The sequence below is a fragment of the Conger conger genome, chromosome 14 (assembly GCF_963514075.1).
Source record: "Conger conger chromosome 14, fConCon1.1, whole genome shotgun sequence".
NCBI lineage: Eukaryota > Metazoa > Chordata > Actinopteri > Anguilliformes > Congridae > Conger > Conger conger.
In genome coordinates, this window is record NC_083773.1 from 21,840,722 (window position 1) to 21,862,541 (window position 21,820).

At 44.8% G+C, this 21,820-nt stretch overlaps 2 protein-coding genes across 2 annotated transcripts; one reads left to right on the plus strand and one right to left on the minus strand.

The window, feature by feature from the left end:
• Nucleotides 1–3,064: 3,064 nt before the first annotated feature.
• zbtb40 (zinc finger and BTB domain containing 40) lies at nt 3,065–16,025 on the plus strand. The gene is made up of 18 exons (XM_061219810.1): nt 3,065–3,180; nt 4,448–5,108; nt 5,282–5,409; nt 5,919–6,144; nt 6,326–6,471; nt 7,281–7,473; nt 7,972–8,108; nt 8,482–8,680; nt 8,949–9,082; nt 9,159–9,321; nt 9,806–10,129; nt 10,336–10,542; nt 10,984–11,148; nt 11,572–11,786; nt 12,477–12,636; nt 13,968–14,051; nt 14,188–14,408; nt 14,889–16,025. Exons 2-18 carry the CDS (start codon nt 4,457–4,459, stop codon nt 15,066–15,068), a joined length of 3,534 nt encoding a protein of 1,177 aa, XP_061075794.1. The 5' UTR covers nt 3,065–3,180; nt 4,448–4,456; the 3' UTR covers nt 15,069–16,025.
• Nucleotides 16,026–16,809: 784 nt separating this feature from the next.
• On the minus strand, nt 16,810–21,757 carry LOC133110247 (probable transmembrane reductase CYB561D1). The gene is made up of 3 exons (XM_061220206.1): nt 21,037–21,757; nt 20,177–20,214; nt 16,810–18,959 (listed from the first exon to the last, which is right to left on the minus strand). Exons 1-3 carry the CDS (start codon nt 21,191–21,193, stop codon nt 18,456–18,458), a joined length of 699 nt encoding a protein of 232 aa, XP_061076190.1. The 5' UTR covers nt 21,194–21,757; the 3' UTR covers nt 16,810–18,455.
• Between the last annotated feature and the right edge of the window lie 63 nt (nt 21,758–21,820).

A 21,820-nucleotide genomic window follows, 5' to 3' on the forward strand; every position in this document is an offset into this window, starting at 1 on the left:
CATCAATGTGAAGCACCCACCTGGGTAATGCACGGCTGCCATTTTGTGCCAGAACGCTCACCAGGTGGAGAGGGAGAGAACAATGTTCATAATTTCATTAGTCAAATATTTACAAAAACATCGGTAACACTTAGCAGACATTTACTGTATAGTATACATGACAGACATGCAAATATGAATGGAGCCATGACCAATTTCATAGTTACGGCACAATTACAATATACCACAATGCGCAAGAGCCATCATGGCACTTCTGGAGCCACATATTCTACTGAAAGAGAATGTGTCATTTCCAGCACCTTAGCTTAAGGAAGCTTCTCCAGATATCCACAACACCGTTGATCCGGAATGGTGAAGACATTTAAAATGGAGATGGGTTGCACCTCCCAATACAGAGCCAATACACAATTTGACTTTAGACAGTTTCTGTTGGGGTGTATTAGTTTCCAGGTTTAATGCATGGGAAGTAGGATAAACAAATTAAATTGTCTAATGCCTCTCAGTACAGAGCATCACACCAAAGTACCTTTATGTCCATAAAAAAGGCATAATAAACTCTCTGTGGGCACAGAGCCTTACTCAATGAGGAGCTATTTGTTGCAGTTTAAAAATCAGATTTTATCAAAATAATAATAATGGGTTATTCAGCTGATGCTTTTATCCAAAGCGACTTACAGTTGATTAGACTTAGCAGGGTGCAATCCTCCCTGGAGCAATGTAGGGTTACAGGCCTTGCTCAAGGGCCCAACAGCTGTGCAGATGTTATCGTGGCTACACCGGGTTTGAACTACCAAGCTTCTGGGTCCCAGCCATGCACCTTAGCCACTAGGCTACAGGCTACCCACTTTCTTGGTAAATAGTCCTTGTAATGTTAACTCTGATTGACAAGTTTCCCGAAGTGTGTCCTGTCAGTCCATTACTGCTCCAAAAAAAAAAAAACTGAAGCAAAAACACAGATGAGTGTGCTCCTCAGTCTTTCCCATTCACAAATGATAATGGACTACTATGGCCTGTAAACTATGAAAATGCCTTTTGTCAAGCATTCAGGTGCTTTTAACAGGTTACCTCTAAAATATATGCTGCAGTTTAAATGTCTCAATGACATGAGGTCTATTTCTGTAAAATGGACAGAAGAAACAGTATTTTACAAAGTAGATTTTGTACAACAATGATTGTATTGTGTAAGTTGAACTGTAAATCTATATGTGCTGAATGTACAATGTAAGGACTTATGTTGTATAATGGCGACAATATATGGCAGTTGTATTTATGACTCTGTTGAAACTTCTTTATCTCTTCAATAATCAATATATTTACTATACTGTTTCCTTAAACACAAAAGTACAGGAAAAGGTTTGTGTTTCTAGAATATGAACAGAAACCTGTGCCAGCAAGAGCCTGTGTCCTGAATGTTTCTCAATATTGTGTCATTTATTGTTTTTGTTTTAAATATTTGATCCACTGTTTTTATTTCCAATTTGGTTTGAAAACCTGTCTCATACCTACAATGTGCTTCATTTCACTGTGCAGTCAGTTTTCTGAGCTGCGTGCATTTTCTGGAGGACTGACAAACTGTGGGCATCTACCTGAAAAGTCATTAAATACTCAACAGGGTTGAGGCAGAGGCGTTGTTATCCAAAGAGACATGCGTGCAAGATATCTCTCTCCTTCTGTCTGATATCTGATCTCACATACAGTATTTGTGCTTGCTTGCTGCAATGTAAAACCAGCAAAGATCAGTACAGTTCCAGTATTAAAGGGGTCTAAGAATTATACTGCACCATGTTGTTAAGCTTGTTGTCATTCAAGCAAAGAAGCAATTCACTCTATTTGACTGTGAAGCACTTTAAATAATGATGTCACTGAACAAAGTTATGATAGAAAGCAGTCTGTGTGAATGTAGTCTGCTTCCCACTGAACTGAAGGAAATGTAAATGTAACTGCCAGTAGACATACTCGTGATATGGGCTAGCTGTGGCCTGGACTATGTTGTATTATTCAGTTACATGAGGTAGGCTAATTATAACCAAACTTAAAGATAGCTAGGGTAACACTTAATCACCACTGCAAATACATTTAGCTATTTTGAGATTAGAGTGACAAAACATATTTTTTGACGTTTCATAAAGTGATGAATTCCTAATGATAACTAAGAGATACCATTGGACATAATGTACCTTTGCAGTGCAATAATAATGGTCCAATAAGTGAATCAAGTTAAAGTGAGTTTTGAAAGTAGACTTGACCCCACGCATTGTCCAAATCAAGAGATTATGCATTTTTACTTGCTGCAGAAATATAAATCAGACACAAAGATCTGCTTCTCTGTTTTTATTTTATTTTTTTAAACTAAAGCCCTGTAGTGCACCAATATCAATCAATGAACATTTGCAGATACTGAACAGATATTTCAACTTCCACAAATTTCTCCAATACAGAGCCCTCATCCTGCACCTGCATTTTGATGATACTTACAATCTGAGGCTTTTACATGTCAGCTACAATTCAAACATTGGACTGTCTGTTGCCTTTATCGGTATGTTTCACACAAGAGGTACATGGGGGATATGCCATTTAATACCTCTTCAGTCAGAGGCTGAATATAAGGCTCAGAGCAGTCTAACCACTTTCCTAAACTTCCAGGCAAAATAACACAATCACACTTCAGTCCTATCTTTTAACTATCTGGTTCCTGGTTTGCTGAGGGTACCTCCGCTAACTACTTGCCCCACCTTCATGTATTTCATGAAAAGCACAACGCCATTTATGAGACATTTCTTACTTCACACGGCTATGGTCACCGAAATTAAAATAAAGAAATTATTTCGCTTCGTTTAAACTCTTAAGATCAGGCTCCAGTTTGAATGATATTAAATATAACTCAGTAAATAAATCCCATAGAATATATGCGCGTGATTTTCTGCTTCCAATATTATGCGTTTTAATATATCTGCTATGCAAACATGCGGCAATTACTCAGATGCCTACCTGCGTTTACGCCTAGCTATCTGACAGAAAAATAAAACTCATCCAACACCAGCTTCGCGCATGCGCAGTGCAGTGTCTCTAAAGAAGAAGACCGTTCGCCATGTTCAAAATACAGAATCTTTATTGCTCATCCAAATTTTGTCCACCGATGGAGTTTAAATAAAGAGCTGGATTATTTGAATAACAGTTAAGGTAAAGTGAGAAGTTTGAAATGTGTTTGGGGAAGGTTGCTCGAATTTGGCTAGCTACCGAAATGAGATAGATCAGTCCAGGGCCTCTGCCACTTAGCTACGTTCTGTGTATAAGTAATGGCGCTGTCCACGATGCTTCTCAATCGTTAGCCTCTAGCGTCAACAATATGATATCTTATCTGTTTGCAACTGCATCGCGTTTATGTAGCAAACTGGCAATGCTAGGTTGCCATAAATATTAATATTCTGCTAACGTTAGCCAAAAGCTATTATTGTGTGTTTGGTATTGTTTGATCATTTGCAATTTTACAATGTTGACTTGCTAGCAGTTGTCTCATGTATGCCAGTAATACAGCTGAGCGAGGCTATGGAAAGCTTGCAAACGGTCCAATAATAAATATGTATAACAGAAATGTAGCAAACCCAACAACAAAATCATTCCAAAGACAATTGTCCACCAAAACACCAACCTTGAGTCAGCTGGCTAGCCACCTAACATTAGAAATATGTCCCTGGTTGGATCGGCTAAATAATAATAATAATAATAATAATAATAAACTATAATATTTCAAGACCGTTATGTACACTGTTACTTAAAGCTGTATTGGTTCAGGTGTATGGAGACCTATTTTTCACAGGCATACACATTACCCTACGTATGTATGTGCCTGTTAAAAGATCCTACCATGGCAACAGAGAAACAAACTGATCGTTTTGATTACCATTGGCTTGACACATCCTGCTTTGCAATCCGTTTCCCAATACCAAAAGCCTCAGAAATATTAATATGTCCAGGTTAAAGACCATGTAATACATGAGTTAATTGAAATTTGAGGGAGTGGCTTATTTGGACGAATACATCAACACATCAAAGGGACATGACTCATCAACACAAGCCTATCATAGTTCTAGGAAAGCCTTAAAACATTAATATATTTGCATCTTTCTTCTTGTATGACAATATCCTTGTAGATTAATTGAATGAAGTTTAAAAAAGGTTTTTATTTCATATGAATTCATATTCAGTCATCCTCCATATTGTAGTATAGTTATGCATGTAAAAATGCAGTCCTGGGAATTGTAACTAACTTACCACAATAGCTCACTCTGGTACATCTGACCCACAGAACTGCATAAGAACTGTGATCTGACCTGTCAGTTATAGATTCTTCCTGTTGAAATACTTTTCATCCAAAATGTATGCTGACAGTGTGAAAGTGCTCCCCCTAGCGTTGTCATGCATTATTAATAAATATGTCTCCTGTTAGTCGTTACCTATGGAGCTCCCCAGTTACAGCCGGCAGCTCTTGCAGCAGTTGCACACCCTGCGTAAGGAGGGCCAGTTCTGCGACTGCACCATCCTGGTGGGGGACGACCCGCACAGGGCCCACAAGCTTGTGCTAGCCGCCTCCAGCCTGCTGTTCAAGTCTGTGCTGGAGGGCTCCGACAGCATCTCCATCGACCCTGCCGTGGTCACCTCCCAGGAGTTCTCCAACCTGCTGGAGATGGTCTACACAGGCAAGCTGCCCCCAGGCAAGCACAACCTCACCCGGGTCATCACCGCTGCAGACAGCTTGCAGATGTTCGATGTGGCCGTCAGCTGCAAGAACATCCTCACCAGCCTCATGAAGCCGTCGCCCGTGCAGTCTCCCACCAAAGACCAGCAGAGCTCTGGCTCCAACGGCCAGGCTGCTTCTGCAGACGCCGCTATGCCTAGCTCAAATAAGGAGCCTTCACAAGCCAACTGTACTGGGGCTCTAGAGGAGACTGAGATGGCCGCATCTGGGAATCAAGAGGTCAACAGTAGTTCTAGTGAGGACACTGCCATTACAGACCAGCTGGCTGACCAGTCTGCCATGCAAGATCTCCACAGTGGTCTCGCGGCACCATCTTGTAAAAAAGCTTGCCTGGAGTCTCCAGATAACAAAGGTGAATTCAATCAATCATTCCATTTCCCTCTACTGCCTTTGTGGTATTTGAAGGATCCACTCTGCAGTATGTTATCCTACGGATGTGATGGTTGTGTACCGCAGGGTTGAAATACAGTAATATGGATTAGTTACTGGTTCCCTTTAAACATTTCTCTGGTGGTCTCCTCCCAGGGACAGAGGAGAGAGACTTGGCGTTCCTGTGCCGGAACATGGACAGGGTCTCTGAGGTGGTCTGGGATGTGCAGCCCTGGCTGAAAGCAGTGGAGACCTGGGAGGCCATTTCAAATGCGGAGAGACGGGTGAGAACGGGCTGTTTTGGTGCCTGGCATAGGACACATGACACATGGTCTATGCTTTGGTGGAACTGGGAAGTTGAATTCAGGCTGTTGCTCTTCAAATAAATTTAGATTTTGATTGCTTTGGATTGTGTTCTCGATACAATACATTGATATTTAACTGTCTATATGTACAGTTAAATGCAAAGGTATTGCGACAGTGACACATTTTTGTTGTTTTAGCTATGTATTCCAGCACGTTGAATTTGAAATAAATAAAACAATGAATATAAGATTAAAGTTCAGAGTGTCAGGTTTAATTTGATGCTATTTACATCGATATTGGGTGATTCAAGCAGGAATTACAGCCCTTTTAATACAACCCCCCCCCCCCCCTCTTATTTTATGGGGGCAAATGTAATTGGGAAAATTAACAGAATTTGAAATAGTCTTTATATTTAGTATTTGGTTGCAACTCTTTCTTTAAATAAAACTGGACCTCCTGACTGTGCTGGTAAACTTTCTCATCCCAGGTGATTTTAGACTGCTGTAAAGAAGATGCAGAAGGGTCCGGGGTTCTGCGCAGACTCTTAAACACAGTGACCGAGGGCCAGGGCCTCTCCTCTCACACCGTCCTGGCATTTCTGGGCCTCTTCACAGAGGCAAACCCAGACCTGGCCACTCTGCTGCAGAAAGGGACAGAGCTTGAGGAAGGGGACAGTATGGAGTGTGAGGAAGGGGATAGCATTGAGGCTGAAGGTACGGAAAGAGATGAGGATAAAAAACACAGGAGACTATGTGAGTGTATGTAGCTGCCTGTGACAAGATACAATACACTCAACTTTATAGCTGACCACCTGTCATAAGGGAAATTCATGTGACAGATTATATCATACACACCAGTGTGCATTTTGTATGGACTGTGGTGTTGTTTGTGTAGCAGACCAGGCTGTTGGGGAGAAGCCCAGAAGTTGTGTGCTGCTGGACCACGCTGCAGACCTGATTGACAGCCTCTCTGAGATCAGCTCCGTCTCAGAGAGCTTGAACACGGCTGCTGAGAGCTGTCTGGAGGAGCAGGAGAGGAAGGTGTGACAACGCTTTAACTTAATGACGAGGGCTGGGATTGAGTGATGACTTTGTGAAAGTTTAACATGCAAAAGCCTTCAAAAGCAGCTGGCCTTGGGGGATTTAAGAAATTGTTTCAAAGATATTATAATTAAACCTCCTAACTGTTTCGTCAGCCAAATGGTAGCCACTTTTGGTATTTATACACAGGTCGCAGCACTTTAAATAGTCTGTTGTGTATTGATGCTGTATTATAGTTTGGTGTATATAGTTGGCAAGTGACACCCTTTCACAGATTAAAACATAAAACTTTTTTTTTTTTTAAATATGCTCGTATGTTAATATTTAGTTTCACCTTTACTGAAAATAATGTTAAAAATAATGCTGTTGTGAATGTTTGGTCTCCGTATTTTCAATTGAACTCTCCATCAGTAGAGGTCTTTGGTGCAGCTAATTAAATAGTGATCATGGCTCCATAGCCACCGAGAAATAAACTGTCTAATGGTTCCAATGGTGGCATTGGGATTGTCCAGTCTTTGTTGCATCAACTTTGTGTAAATTAACTGTTTTTGTTTGTGGTGTCAGGCAATAGGTCAGTGATAGCCTCTTTGGGCTATAGAGGGTGCAGGTTAGACCCAGGGTCGGCAACCCTGGCCCTTGTTTTCACCCTAAAATAATAACGTGATGCGAGTTAACTGTGTTATCAATGAATTAAGTACTGAGGAACAATTAAAGCCAGCACACCGTGCGGCTCTCCAGGACCCGGGTTTCTGAACTCTGGGTTAGGCGATGAGGAGCTCATGTAGTCAGCTTGGGTCTATGCTCCTCAGGTTGTAGAGGAGTGCTGCAGAGATCCGGACCCACGGGAGGCAGCGGAGCACCTGGTGAGCAGGGTGAAGGAGGGGGCGTTGAGTGAGGAAGGCCTGCTCAAGGTGCTCCAGGCCCTCACACAGAACTCCCCCAGCCTGGAGCAGCTGCTGGCCAGGGTCTACGCACACCAGGACCCCAGCGACAAACATCTCGGTGAGACCATCGGTGGTTGTGTCAGTCCAGCCTGGGATGGGTTGGATAACTGAAGGCAGATGTTAATTCTGACCCACTGTAGGCCCACATTATTCTACATAGGAATAGGAATGTTAGACAGGAATGTGTGTGACAGTCTGTCTGTAAAACCTTGTACAGATTTCTCATTTTAACCACAACATGGGATTAAACTTCAAAGTCTGTCTTTGGGAGTGTCTTGGAATGTCTTGCTCAGATGAGCTGGAAACTAACATCCAAGATCAGAATCAGAATCCTCCAGTGTGAACTGATTTCAGTGAAGAATGAGTTCTCATTTAATCTTGTCTCAGAAGCTAAAAGCCACAGTGGAAATAACTGTATACACTTCAGTTTGCAATTAAAATAACATCAGTTGGTTTGCCTTTCCAAAATAAATAGCTAAGAATGTCCTGCAGTCATTTTCATTAACTTTATGGCAATCTGTCATGTTTTATTTTTCCTGCCGCCTCCACGTGTTAGGTGAAAACCAGGATGAGGAGTATGCAGTCAGTCTATTGACAAAGTACCGGTGCAGGCTCTCAGAATCACCTGTGCATCTCGAGGCTCTCCAACGCGGCCTAGAGGCTATGACTGGTATTGCAGCAGAAGAGAAAGAGGTATTTTATCATCATCCTGTCTTCATCTTTTACAGTATGTCCAGATGCCCTCTTTCTCTTTTATTTAGTGGATCCTGTGATTTGTCTGTGTATGGATAACATGTATATTATTACAATTGGTTTAACCAAGGGCTGCCCAATCTTGTAGATCCATCCTGTAGATTTTCACTCGATAAAAACACACCTCATTCATCAGCTAGAGAATCTTGTTGAGTTAATTAGAACCAGGTGTGCCAAATTAGGGTTGAAATGATTTACAGCGTGACCTCTAACCTGTGTTATTCAGTGTTACAGTGTGATCTCTGAACTGTGTTATTCAGTGTGACCTCTGACCTGTGTTATTCAGCGTTACAGCATGCCTGTGTTCTCTCAGTGTATCCAGGCCCAGCTGAATGAGGACGGTGGTGCTCAGGGTGTGGACGGGATGCTGTGTGTGGCGCTGGAGGGAGGCTCCGGCCTGGCCCTGACGGTGTGGAGGCTGCTCTTCCGAGCTGCAGCCTGGGCCCCCACGCTGGGCTCGCTCCTCCAGGAGGTCCGGGAGGAACCTGGAGCCCAGAAACTCCTCCACTCTGGTGAGACGCCCCAGACATCATGGCCAGTATCTACAGTCACTCAAATATCTCACGTTTCTCACATCTCAAAATTCAGTTACATTTTCTGGAAACATTTAATGCTGAGTGACTCTTTGACTCTCACTTTCATTGTTTTCTGGTGATGCTGTTGAATGTTGATGAATGGTTTTTGTTGTTCAGAAATACATATTTGCAGTTTTACCAAAGTTGATCATATCCCTAACCTGCAAATCCCAAGTGATTGATGTTTTTAAGATGTGTATTTTAGTGATGGACCCTGAGAGCCTGTTCCTGGACATCCTGCTCAAGCACCGAGCCTTGATCCTGGAGACGGTGGGTGACGTGAGCTTCCTGGAGGATGTGGTGAAAGAAGCGGAAAGCCAACCGCAGGAAGTCACTGAGGTACGTTACGACTCTGCAGAGCAGGATGGGAACGGCTTTGAGGGAAACTCAGTCTGTCCTCCATTTTGTCCTGCAGTTCATCGGAAGCTGCGGGACGGGGAACGAGAGTGCGTCGGTGAAGGAGGTCCTGGCCCGGGTCTTAGAGGAGCAGTCTCTGCCCGCCCAGCCGTTCTGCACCCTGCTCACCCTCAGCTCCGTCCCTCAGCTCCTCCCCCTGAAAGAGGACCTGGAGCAGGCAGGTGGGGAAATGCTTGTGACTGGACAAGGGCGATAGCTTACACCAGTGGTTCTCAACTCATTTCAGTCAGGCCCCCCTTTTGGTTAATAGGACATTTTCAGAAGCCCCCCTGACAATTTTGGTTCCACTTGGATGCTACAGTATGTTCTTTTTTTACCTCTAATGGATTTGTAGAGCTTTGCATTATGGCGGAAGTGCCCTCACTGAAGCAGTAATAACCCCAGTCGCTCAGCGATTGGTTTTCATTTCAACAAGTTTTATGAACAAAGAATAAAAAAAGGATGCCGAAGGAATTCAGTACAGTTGGTGCTCAGTATGTTCAGTTAGTTGGAAAAAGGTAAAAAATGAAAATTCTTTAGTCTAAGTATTGACTATTGCCTTTATTGCTGCTGCATGTCCACATCAAAGTCATTTTCAATAAAGAGGAGTGCCTTGATTTTCTTCCTGTTATCTACATTTTTAACACTTTTGATTGGCTTTCCCAGCGAAAGAGGTGGAGCTGAGGGCGGAGCCGCTGGCGGCGGGCGGGGCGCAGGACAGGCGGGGCAGGGGGAGGAGGAAGGAGTTTTTCTGCCAGTGGTGCGGGAAGGCCTTCGCCTTCATGTGCCGGATGGAGGTGCATCGCAGGAGGTGCTGCCTGTCCAAGGAGGCGCGGCACCGCTGCCCCCAGTGCCCCGAGGAGCTGCCCACCCCGCGGGCGCTCAAACAGCACCTGTCCCAGGCCCACCAGGCCCCCGTCCCCAAGAAGAGGAAGAAGCAGGAGCAGGTGGCCTGCGACATCTGTGGGAAGACCTTTGCCCACCCGTCAGGTGATACAGTGGACCTCAGTGTCCCAAAATTAAACTGGCTCAGTGCATGAGATTGAATATTGAGGTCAGTCTTAACTAGCTAAAAACATACATTGCCCATGCAGATTTGCTCCATTGTTCTTCGTGTCCAGATACTACTTTTCTCATGGTGGTATACTGTATATTTAAGAACTTCCAACAGTACTTCACTGGTTGATGTGCTTCAGGTATGATGTACCACAAGCGAACCGAACACTTTGACGAGAAGCCCTACGTGTGTAAGGAGTGTGGGGCCAAGTTTGCGGCCAACTCCTCGCTGAAGAACCACATGCGTCTGCACACGGGGGAGAGGCCCTTTCTCTGTAAACACTGCGACATGAGCTTCAGCCAGGCTGCCGCCCTCTCCTACCACACCAAGAAGAAGCACTCTGAAGGTATGGCACGTACAGAGGGACAAATAGGGCTCCTGAATTAAATGCTTTGGTCTTTTGACCACTGGCCCTTAGACCTCTTATTGAATGGAAGGGTATGAGAATGAAGCTACTACTTTTACATAATTACATAATTTAACAACTTTTTGAAGTTATGCATTTTTTGATGATGATATTTCCTCTTTTTTTATATGAACAATAGTGGTATATTTTTTGCCTATGATTGAAAATCAAATTGTAGTGTGTAGTGTTTGAAATTCCACTAAAGCAAATAACCACGATTGATCAGTGTTTATGAATCTTAGTTACTTAGTGTGAAGGTACTCATAAGCATGCTGGTTTCACCTCTGGCCTGTGTATGCACAATATCCAGTATTTCTTCAGTGTTGCCCTGTAGCAGTGAACTGAATAAATCCACTTGAATCGCCACCTCTATTCTCCCAGGAAAGATGTACGCTTGCCAGTACTGTGAAGCGCTGTTCGCCCAGTCCATTGAGCTGACACGGCATGTGCGCACACACACGGGGGACAAGCCCTATGTCTGCAGGGAGTGTGGGAAGGGCTTCAGCCAGGCCAACGGACTGTCGGTTCACCTGCAGACCTTCCACAGTAAGAGACAGACCCCTCTGCAGACCTCCACTGGGTTCATACAGACTGCAGCCAGTGCTGGTACTCCATTATCCTTGTGCTTCCATCGCTGGACTCTTATCACATGACATTTTTCAGCTCATTGTGTGATTGGCCACACACAATCTTTTGGGGGAGTTTAAGCCAGTTAGAAATAAAGAGTGTTTTCATATATTCACCCCTCCACTTTTTCTCAAGCTGATTTCCTGTCATCGGTCAAAACAGAGTTTTGAGTTTTGTTTAAAAAACAATTTAAAAAGTGAAAGCATTTGGTCATGGATTTGGTAGGATAGTGAACTTTGCAAGAGCCACTCTGATTGGAGTTTGGTATTGTGAGTTAAATGCTACATGAGTGGTATGATAGGAGGGGTCTGATTGGTTATTTCTTGTTATTTCTCGCCACAGACATAATGAACCCCCATGACTGTCAGAAGTGCCGGATGAGTTTCCCGTCCCTGGAGGACCACAGGCAGCACATCCAGCAGTGCCACCCCAAGGAGTTCCACCAGTGTGACGTGTGCAGCAAGATCTTCGCCACGGCGACCCTGCTCATGAAGCACATGGTCACCCACATCGGAAAGAAGCCCTTCAGCTGCAAGATCTGCCACAAGGCGTACCAGGTGAGGGGCTTTCACACAGCTCTGTGAAGAGCTTATCAGGTGAAGACACTGCAAGCTTAAAGGTCAACCAGGTGAAGACCCTGCAAGCTTAAAGGTCAACCAGGTAAAGACCCTGCAAGCTTAAAGGTCAACCAGGTAAAGACCCTGCAAGGTTAAAGGTCAACCGGGTAAAGACCCTACCGGGTTAAAGGTCTACCAGGTAAAGATTCCACACATGTATGGCTTATTTGTATTAATGTTTTAAAATCATTTGCATGAGACAACCTTGAAAGGGTTGGGACTCTGGGTTGGGTATCTGTAACCTGGTCTGAATAGACACCTAGTGTGCAGTCATATCAGTGTTGTATAGTATTCCACTGCACCTCCAGCTGGACAAACAGGAATCCTGTGAAAAGCTGGGTTCACCTCCCTGAAGCTTTAAGTGCGTTGGAATTAAGTGTCATGGCTGCGAGGGAAACAAACGCACGCATTACCACAGATTGTGTTTCAGGGTTGTTGTGTACACTGCAAAAAAGTATTTTAATCATGTAATGAGGCATAAAATCCTTTTTTATCCTCTCTCAAGTAGAAAATATTGTAGAAATATTGTCACTTCAAAATATATATCAACAAGATTTGAAGGTTCAGTATAAGAGTAAAATATTTGTTGAAGTATTTTTTGTTTTTTGCACTACTTGTGTGTTTATGCAGCAACTCTCTGGACTGTGGTACCACAACCGCACCACCCACCCCGAGGTGTTCGCTGCCCAGGGCCCCCGCCACCTGAAGTCTGTGTTTCAGTGCAGCAACTGCAACAAGGCCTTCTGCACCAACGCCAGCCTGCTCAAGCACCAGAAGGCTGAGCACCCAGGTAACGCACCTCACAGCCTGTCAATCATACTGTCAATCACACTGACGCACCTGTACCCTATTGACCTCACAGCCTGTCAATCACACTGACGCACCTGTACCCTATTGACCTCACAGCCTGTCAATCACACTGACGCACCTGTACCCTATTGACCTCACAGCCTGTCAATCACACTGACGCACCTGTACCCTATTGACCTCACAGCCTGTCAATCATACTGACTCACCTGTACCCTATTGACCTCACAGCCTGTCAATCACACTGACGCACCTGTACCCTATTGACCTCACAGCCTGTCAATCACACTGACTCACCTGTACCCTATTGACCTCACAGCCTGTCAATCACACTGACTCACCTGTACCCTATTGACCTCACAGCCTGTCAATCACACTGACTCACCTGTACCCTATTGACCTCACAGCCTGTCAATCACACTGACGCACCTGTACCCTATTGACCTCACAGCCTGTCAATCACACTGACTCACCTGTACCCTATTGACCTCACAGCCTGTCAATCACACTGACTCACCTGTACCCTATTGACCCCACAGCCTGTCAATCACACTGACGCACCTGTACCCTATTGACCTCACAGCCTGTCAATCACCCAGATTATCCTGTGTCACATAGGCATAACTGACCTGTCAATCACACTGACTCACCTGTACCCTATTGACCTCACAGCCTGTCAATCACACTGACTCACCTGTACCCTATTGACCTCACAGCCTGTCAATCACACTGACGTACCTGTACCCTATTGACCTCACAGCCTGTCAATCACCCAGATTATCCTGTGTCACATAGGCATAACTGACCTGTCAATCACACTGACTCACCTGTACCCTATTGACCTCACAGCCTGTCAATCACACTGACTCACCTGTACCCTATTGACCTCACAGCCTGTCAATCACACTGACTCACCTGTACCCTATTGACCTCACAGCCTGTCAATCACACTGACGCACCTGTACCCTATTGACCTCACAGCCTGTCAATCACCCAGATTATCCTGTGTCCCATAGGCATAACTGACCTGTCAATCACACTGACTCACCTCACCGGTGTCCCATAACCCCTGTCAATCACACTCACCTGTGTCCCATAACCCCTCGACCTGTCATTCACACTCACTCACCTGTGTCCCATAACCCCACAACCTGTCAGTCACAATGACTCACCTGTGTCCCATAGCCCTACAACCTGTCAATGACCCGAGGTCACCTCATCACAGATTTGTTTCTGCACTCTAGTCACTGCCCCAGACTCTGCACTTATGTTCCTGTGTGCCGTCTCTTCTCTGTCACTCTTTCCTTCCTCCAGAGAAGCTCTATGAGTGTGAGAACTGCAGCCAGGCCTTCACACAGCTCGATGCGCTGGAGGCCCACAAGAAGGAAGATCACCCCGGTAAACGCGGTCATTTAAAGGGCTGAAGGGAAACCATGTAAAGCTTTGATTGATTGATTGATTAGTTGAGAGTGTGAGAGAGAGAGAGAGAGAGAGAGAGAGAGAGAGCCGGTACTTAACCCTGTCCTGTCTGCAGACTCTCAGGAGTTCCGCTGCCTGTACTGCCCCAGCTCGTACCAGAGCGCGGTGGAGCTGCAGGAGCACCTGTGCAGCCAGCACTTCAGCCAGGAGGGAGAGGCCTTCGGCTGCACCCACTGCAGCCTCATCTTCCCCACCCAGCTGGAGGTGCAGGAGCACTTCCTGTCCCAACACCAGGAGGTGCTGGGGGAGGACCCCCAGGCCTCCACCTCCCAAATGGTAAGGGCCCAGGGGGCAGGAGGTGCTGCCAGATTTCACAGGAGAATTACACGACACCCAGCCAACACAAAACACAATTTGAATCCAAAACTATTTGGAATTTGACCCAACTCTTCCCTTCACAGCTCCTAGAGCATATGTTCCACCTGGAGTCTTTTTGGGCCTGCATGTCAAACCCGGGGCTGAGGGCAGTAATGCAGTTAAAGTTTTTATTTTAGTTTTTATTACCTTCATTCATTTCATATCATCTTGGGGCTTTCAATTTGTGTTCCATACTGATGTTGGTAGAAGTATGCACATCTAACTGCTATTTTCTGTGCTGTTTATGGGAGCAGGGTTAGGGGCTTTTAAAAAACCTGCGTCACTGCTCTTTCCAAACATTTGTGGAAGACATTCCCGCCTGAACCAGGAAGAGAGCGCTGATGTGTCTGGACCTTGGATGTTAACGGCGGTGATGTGACGTGTCTCTCACCCCTGCAGGTGATCCAGACAGAGGAACCTGCCAGCGGGACAGACCAGGTGCTCGCCCTGGGCGGGTCGCAGGTGTACGTGGCTCTGACGGACTCGGAGAGCGACCCCACGCGCTCGGAGATCGTGGCGGTCAACATGGACGACCTGCTGGACGGCTCCATCACCTTCATCTGTGAGGAGGGTCAGTGAACCGGCCAGCCTTCGGCCCTGTGCCACACCACACCGCACCAAGGTTTAATCCGGGGGTGTGTCGGGCTGGCCATGTAGTCGTGAATCAGCCTTTTCAGGACTGTCTAATTGATGTGTGTTTGGTTTTCGGGCTGCACTTCTTTGGGAAATGCATTATGAAATGTAATGTTTTCATTCATGTGTATGTTCAATCATGATTGTGACTAATATTCTTCTGTGAAAGACCTGCGTGAATGCCCTTGAATCATTCTCTGAAAAGAATATCCAATTTTATCGATAAACTTTAGTTATACTTTTGGTTTTAAAATCGACCGTACCTGTGTAAGATGACCCTTAAGGGGCTGATTGATAAGTGTTTGGTACGTCCATGGAGAAGGGAGCAGTTTCACGGCTTATGTTGTGCTCTTATGTTCTTAACACAGCTTCTTCTCTGTCACTTCAGTAAGTCTTAGTGTTTGACTGTACAGAACCAGTCCCAGTGTTTGACTGTACAGCACCTCTGTGTCACTTCAGTAAGTCTTAGTGTTTGGCTGTACAGCACCTCTGTGTCACTTCAGTAAGTCTTAGTGTTTGGCTGTACAGCACCTCTGTCAGTTCAGTAAGTCCTGGTGTTTGGCTGTACAGCACCTCTGTCAGTTCAGTAAGTCCTGGTGTTTGGATATACAGCACTTCCTGTGTGTATTCCTCTCATGTATCTCATGTATTCTTCTTGCCCAGTCCTCATGGTGCAAACACAGCCACTGGTCTGTTGAGTAATCCATATTTGACATACAAATGCTGGGCCTCATCAATTGGTTATTGGAGTAATTCTGCCGATCATTTGTGTATGGCTGATTTCCGAATAGGCGAAATCATTAATTTATAATCTATTTATTTTTGTGTATTGCACTGTCTGGAGGTATAACGTAGGGACAAGATTGAATAAAGCAGTCATTCATGCTTAATTGCATATTTTAATACTGGTCTATCTTGTCATTCATGAGTGCCTTATCAGAAGCTAGTCACGTTTGTTCACGGAGTCACTGATATCTCAGGTAATATTTTTGTTTCAGAAATCAGCATTGCATGTCCAGCAAAACTTGCCATCTTGCTTTCATTTTGAGAAGCCTTCCAACCGCTTTGTAAAAAGCATCACTGTTTTAATGTTTTGCATTCTGACCACTAAGTGGCAACATATCAGTACATTGTTTTACTTGCTATGCAAGCACTGATGCTTTAGCTTGGAAAAGTTACTTCAGCATTGGTACAAATTTAAAAAGGCAATCATGTTGCACACGAATAATCTGCCATTTTAAATGTGCTATTTTTAACTGGAATTACAATGATGATGGCTTAAATTGGTCACTACATGTCTGGAGCCCATAGTTGGATGACACCAGTTTTCAGGCAGTAAAGCACACGTACAAACCGCAGGTATTTAAGATCTTTATCAGCAACACACAGCAACCAGCCATGCAACAGTTTCAATAGTCAGACGTGCATACAGGTCAGCTTGAACCTTCTTTCAGTTCATAACCCTGAGATATTCAACACTATCAAAAGGTGCTTGGGTCAAAACCACCATCATAGACAAAATACATAACAATAGCCCAGTAGTTATAGCCCAGGTTTTAGGAATACATTTGTTGAGCACACAGTTGTTTTTTTTTTTTTTTTGTTGGTAAGGCAACATGCTGTATTGCTGGAAGATGGCAGGCGAATATATTTTGGGTCTTGTGCGGGCTGAAAGAGTTTGACATAGCGATAGCATTGCGATGTTTTGGTTACAGTAGGGGTCTCACTGCGTGAGGTAGGCTCTGCACCTGAAGCCTTGCAGTGAGCAGGAACATAAAACTGCTTCCGAGCCCATTCTCTCATTTCTGAAGAATGAACACAGCAGATAAAACAGCCCTTAATGGATGGATTTCAGTTACATTTCTTACTTATAAATCCCCCTCCCCGCACCCCAGTATGGACCGCTCCACCCTCCTCACACCGCAGTGCTCATTCCGTGTGACACACACACACACACACACGTGTGAGTCATATGCGCAGTGTGGTGTCAGCCGCTGCTTCGGACCCCGGTGCAATTTACACGCCGGGCCCGCAGGTCTGAATCAGAGGAAGACGCGCAACTCGACAGACGCCCAACGACACGGTCATACTGCCCGTCTGAAACCCCGGCCACAATTACATAACATTTCACTGTGTGAATTTAAACACACTCGCAGTGTGATAATATTATGGAATCATAATCCAACCTGTTTTGCTGTAGATGCCTTATACTAGCAGCTTTGACGACATCTGACAAATTTTACAACAACCATTTTTTCAGTACTCCGATAACTGATTAAAACCTCTGGTTTATTTTTGTACATTTCATTTCATGAAGCATTAAGGAGTACTGATTTTGCCCTATATTTGCTTGGCCTATCACATGACTGGAAGTGACCAATGACACATGAACTGCATAAATAAATAGTCCTTAATTAAATATCCATCATGTGCAAAGTGCACATGTGTGTGCTCAGATTAAATACCTGCCTGGTGCCTATGAGCCATCACAGTGCAGGGAAAACTAATGCCCCTTACCTCCAGCTTCCTCCCACAAGCTGTTACAGCTCTGACCTCCCATAGGTCCAATGACATCACCAGCATTGTGTGCAGATGAGCCTGGCTCTGGTCTAACATGGCTTTGAATGTATTAAGTAATGCGCATATTAAATTAGTTATTGATGCAAGTGTCCGTTGAAGGCTGTTTGACATGGCCATTTCAGACAAACAGCAGCCCCCTTGTAAACATTGATCTGGGTGAATGAATAAGAATTCAAAATTGGTTCCCTGTATGCCAAAGGGAATGTCAGTCCCTTTCAGTAGACTGATTCATCTGCTGAGAACTCATAACCTCCATTTTGTTTCTGTTGTGATGTCTTGGCAGAGCTTTAGACATTTCAGTGCTACATTCAAAATGCCTCTGTGTGCAGGCGTCAGTAAAAATAGGCTTGGCTCAGAACAAATTCAGTCTCAGGGGAAGATTCCAACTCATTGCGCCTCTCGAACCTTCATCCATCTGCCCATGAATGTAGCAATAAAGTGATAATACCAAAAATAATAGAAAATACCCTGGTGATTAAAATACAAGTTGACAAATTTCAAATTTGTTCCCTAGTTACCATGTCACACTGTGCTGAAAGCAGCCCTTAGTTTTCAGTTAAAATCCCGACAAGAAATGTAACATCACGTTTTGGATACTCACACAGAATGTGCTAGAATGTGCAAAATTTCCCAGGGAGGAAGTGGGATCGGAAGGGAAGATTTAAATGCCACGTTTGTGAGGTGTGGGCCCCATGTTTGACCGCACACCAGACCGCACATCCACACCGTCTCTGAGAGTGCAGGAGACCCCGGTCAGGTAGTGATCTTCTTCTTGGGCAGGTAGGCGTTGGTGATCTGGTTCATCACCACCAGCGCTGGGAACAGGGGCAGCAGCAGGAAGACGTACCACAGCAGGCCCTTCACGGTGGCCTGGAACCAGTCGGTGAACATGGCCAGTACCACGGTACTGGTTGCCAGGAGATAGGCCAGCAGTCCGCAGGTGGCGTGGTAGAGCCGGAGTCGGGCGTGGGAGGAGATGTTGAGCAGGTCTCGGCAGAGCAGGCAGAGGCCGCAGGCTGCCTGGAGGGTGGTGGCCACCAGCGTGCCCACCCCCAGCAGGCTGTGCCACGAGGCCAGGTGGGGGTGCTGCGACAGCCTCTTATTGGCCACCATGAAGCCCAGGCCCGTGGCCCCACCCACCACCACGAGGGCCTGCAGGAACCAGTGCAGACGCACTTTCCCCTTACGAGACTTAAAGCAGAACGGCGAGCTCTCCGTGGAGAAGAGCAGGATCCCTTCTGTCATGCACAGACAAAACTGAGAGGGAGACAGAAAAAGAGAAAGAGACGGAGAGATAAAGAGAGACCGAATTTGACAGAAAGAGATGAGAATCAGAATCATAAAGGAGGCCAGTGAAAAGGATGAAAAGAAGGAAAGGGGAGATGGGGATTTCGAGGGGAAAAGAGAGAGTGGAGAGACAGCAGGAGAGATTATATCAGTATCAATCACTTAAAGTGAAACGGCACTGTGCTGTGTAAGACGGTCTGCTCGCCCTGTGACATGCTCCCTGTGTTACAGCCCACACTGAGGCTGGTAGTGGCTAGTGCTGTGTGAGGATGAATGGACTCCAGCAGCAGTCACTGTGTACAGTAACACACTGTGCCGTTCAGGGCCGAAACTGCCCGTGTCTCAGTGAGATCACCGCAAATCACGAACCCCCAGGCGTTTCCTTACACAGGAGAACAGGACACGCTCTTGAGTTACGGCCTCTGAGCCAAACGAAATCAATCCCTCCTGCTGAAACCCAGGGTGAGGCCTGGGCGTCTATGTGTCCAATTCATTATTCATACGGCAAAAATGCATAATTCATCCACTGCCCACAAGCTACACACTAGCACGTGCGGGGGCAGGGCACCTGCCCTTTTGATTTGATTAAAGAAAGAATACTATCAAGTATCTGTCACTTGTCATTGATTTTCATTCACTTTGGTAAGATGTATTCTGTAAAATAACTGTGTGATAAAGCAGTTTTTCTAGGTTGGTGTGCCCTTTTCCCACTTTTAGCACCTGCCCCTCAAAAGGCCTCTGTACAGCCCTGCAACACACCAGAACACACCTCTGCACAATACACAAGCGGTAAGGGTGTGATGTGGACAGACTGTATTGTCGAGAATTAGACTTTGGCATGGAACTGCATACTTGTGTCAGCACAGAAAGATGGATAACTGTGAATGTGGGATGATAATTGGTGTACAAATGTTAACAAAATTATCCAGTCATGATATTTTGTTTTGACATGAAGACTATGAACGGTCCCTTGGCAAGCACAAGTAAACTCTGTTGCCTTTTGCTCTTGCCTTTTTTTGTAAGCAGTGACTCAACCACGAGTTGAAATATCAGCTGTGTCGTCGGCAGGGCTGTGTACCTTCGGCTACACGACCTTCATTTAGAAAATTGGGTTTGTGGCATCTGCGGGTATGAAAATCTCTGAATAAATGATTGCGCACAAGGCTCATCAGCGTGGAAATACTTACGGAGAAAGACATGCATACAGGGTGCCAAGAGAAGAGACCTGGAAGACAACATTACATCACAAACATTAATAAATTAGAAAGTGTAATACGCGTAATGCTGATATAAAACTAGGATACTATAATATACAGTAACATAAATATTCGTTTTTTGCTTGTTGACTTTATGACATGAAACTACCTTATTGTACGTCGTGTGGTATCAAAAGCTTAAAAGTTCCGATGACAAGGAAGGACGGTGGAGGCGTAGAGCGGAGCATGAATAATCCATGAACCCTCTAAACTAGGCCTTTGTTAACGAGCGGCGCCGTCAGTCTCCGTTGACGTCTGGCTTTGTAATTTATTTCGAAGCTTTGTGTTGTCTTTTATGGTTTAGAAAATGGATGTTAGAAGTCTCCCTCCCACAGAAGCCGGAATGGAACACTGTCAAGTGTTTTAAAGTCGTAGTTTGACACTAAACCCGAGTTAGAAACGCTCAGTTATCAAGGGAAATAACTGGTGGGAAGAAGTTGCAGCAACATATAAAGTTAATTTCTAAACTCGTGATGATAAAATACGCATAGGCAACATATAGCAGATTTGTTCGCGCATTGTAAGTGTCATCTTGTCAATACCCAAGCACAAAAGTATTGCATGGAAAATCGTGTAATTAATATTGTACATCAAATGCCCAGATTGCTGAGGGAAAACATAACATAAGGTAAATGTATCATACTACTGTGAATAAGACAAGTATCATATTTTACTTATATGACTATCAGCAAGAGTTACTACTAGGCAGGCTATCACAAACAATAAACGGATTTATTTACGTTTTTATTTATCGATTTTCATAAATGAAAATGAGAATCAAACCAACTTACTTGTTCCTGGTTGGGACAGTACACATATCAAAATCGTAAATCCGAAGGAGGTGACGTGTGCAGCTATCACCGCCACTCTCCGCATCCACACATAGAGCCAAAACTCGCTCATCCCCAATCCCTCGCCGACCGGACTGTATTCCACGTCCGTTCGCATCGTTCACTGTAGAAGTACTGTAGCTAGATACTTCAGCTGGGGTATAGGCTAGTCTACATTGTACCCTACTGGAGCGGCAGGCACGCAGAGAGACACTGAAAATACAATTGCATGGTCACAAAACATCAAAAATCACGCTATATGTGGCATTTGCCAGTCGTACCATAACAGTCTACTGTAAACGTAACCCATCTAAATGCACTGGATAACGTCGATCCTCAAATTGAAGTGTGATCAGTCGGTTGAGAGTGGAAAGAATTTAGCTGTATTATCTGACTAATGTAGCATATCGTTAAAAATCGACGGCTCGAAAACGTGTCCAAAACGAATGCAGTTGTACAAGCTCCCTGAACGGATTTGCTGAAATGTTCAAATCCCTCATCGGGGATTAACGTTAGTGTTTTCTCCAGCGCACGATGTTTGGGTTAAATATACATTAGTACTATCCCGAAACTTCAAGGACATGACATTCCGGTAGCCACATCGTACAGTCAGATAAGTTTCTTTCCGCCTGATCTCTGAAACATAATACGAATTCAGGTGGCTTTTTAAAATCAACTTCCTGGATACGATGGGGATGACATCGTTGCTTGGGGGGGGGGGGGGATTTCCTACGTCATAGACTTG

Bases quoted from the DNA above. Each gene is read 5' to 3' on its own strand.
- zbtb40 (XM_061219810.1), top strand. From the start codon at position 4,457: ATGGAGCTCCCCAGTTACAGCCGGCAGCTCTTGCAGCAGTTGCACACC. The intron at 9,322-9,805 runs GTGGGGAAATGC...TGGCTTTCCCAG, and splicing joins AGAGGACCTGGAGCAGGCAG to CGAAAGAGGTGGAGCTGAGG. The intron at 12,637-13,967 runs GTAACGCACCTC...TCCTTCCTCCAG, and splicing joins CCAGAAGGCTGAGCACCCAG to AGAAGCTCTATGAGTGTGAG.
- LOC133110247 (XM_061220206.1), bottom strand. From the start codon at position 21,193: ATGCGAACGGACGTGGAATACAGTCCGGTCGGCGAGGGATTGGGGATG. The intron at 20,215-21,036 runs GTAAGTTGGTTT...GTTGTCTTCCAG, and splicing joins ACTGTCCCAACCAGGAACAA to GTCTCTTCTCTTGGCACCCT. The intron at 18,960-20,176 runs GTAAGTATTTCC...TCTCCCTCTCAG, and splicing joins CTGTATGCATGTCTTTCTCC to TTTTGTCTGTGCATGACAGA.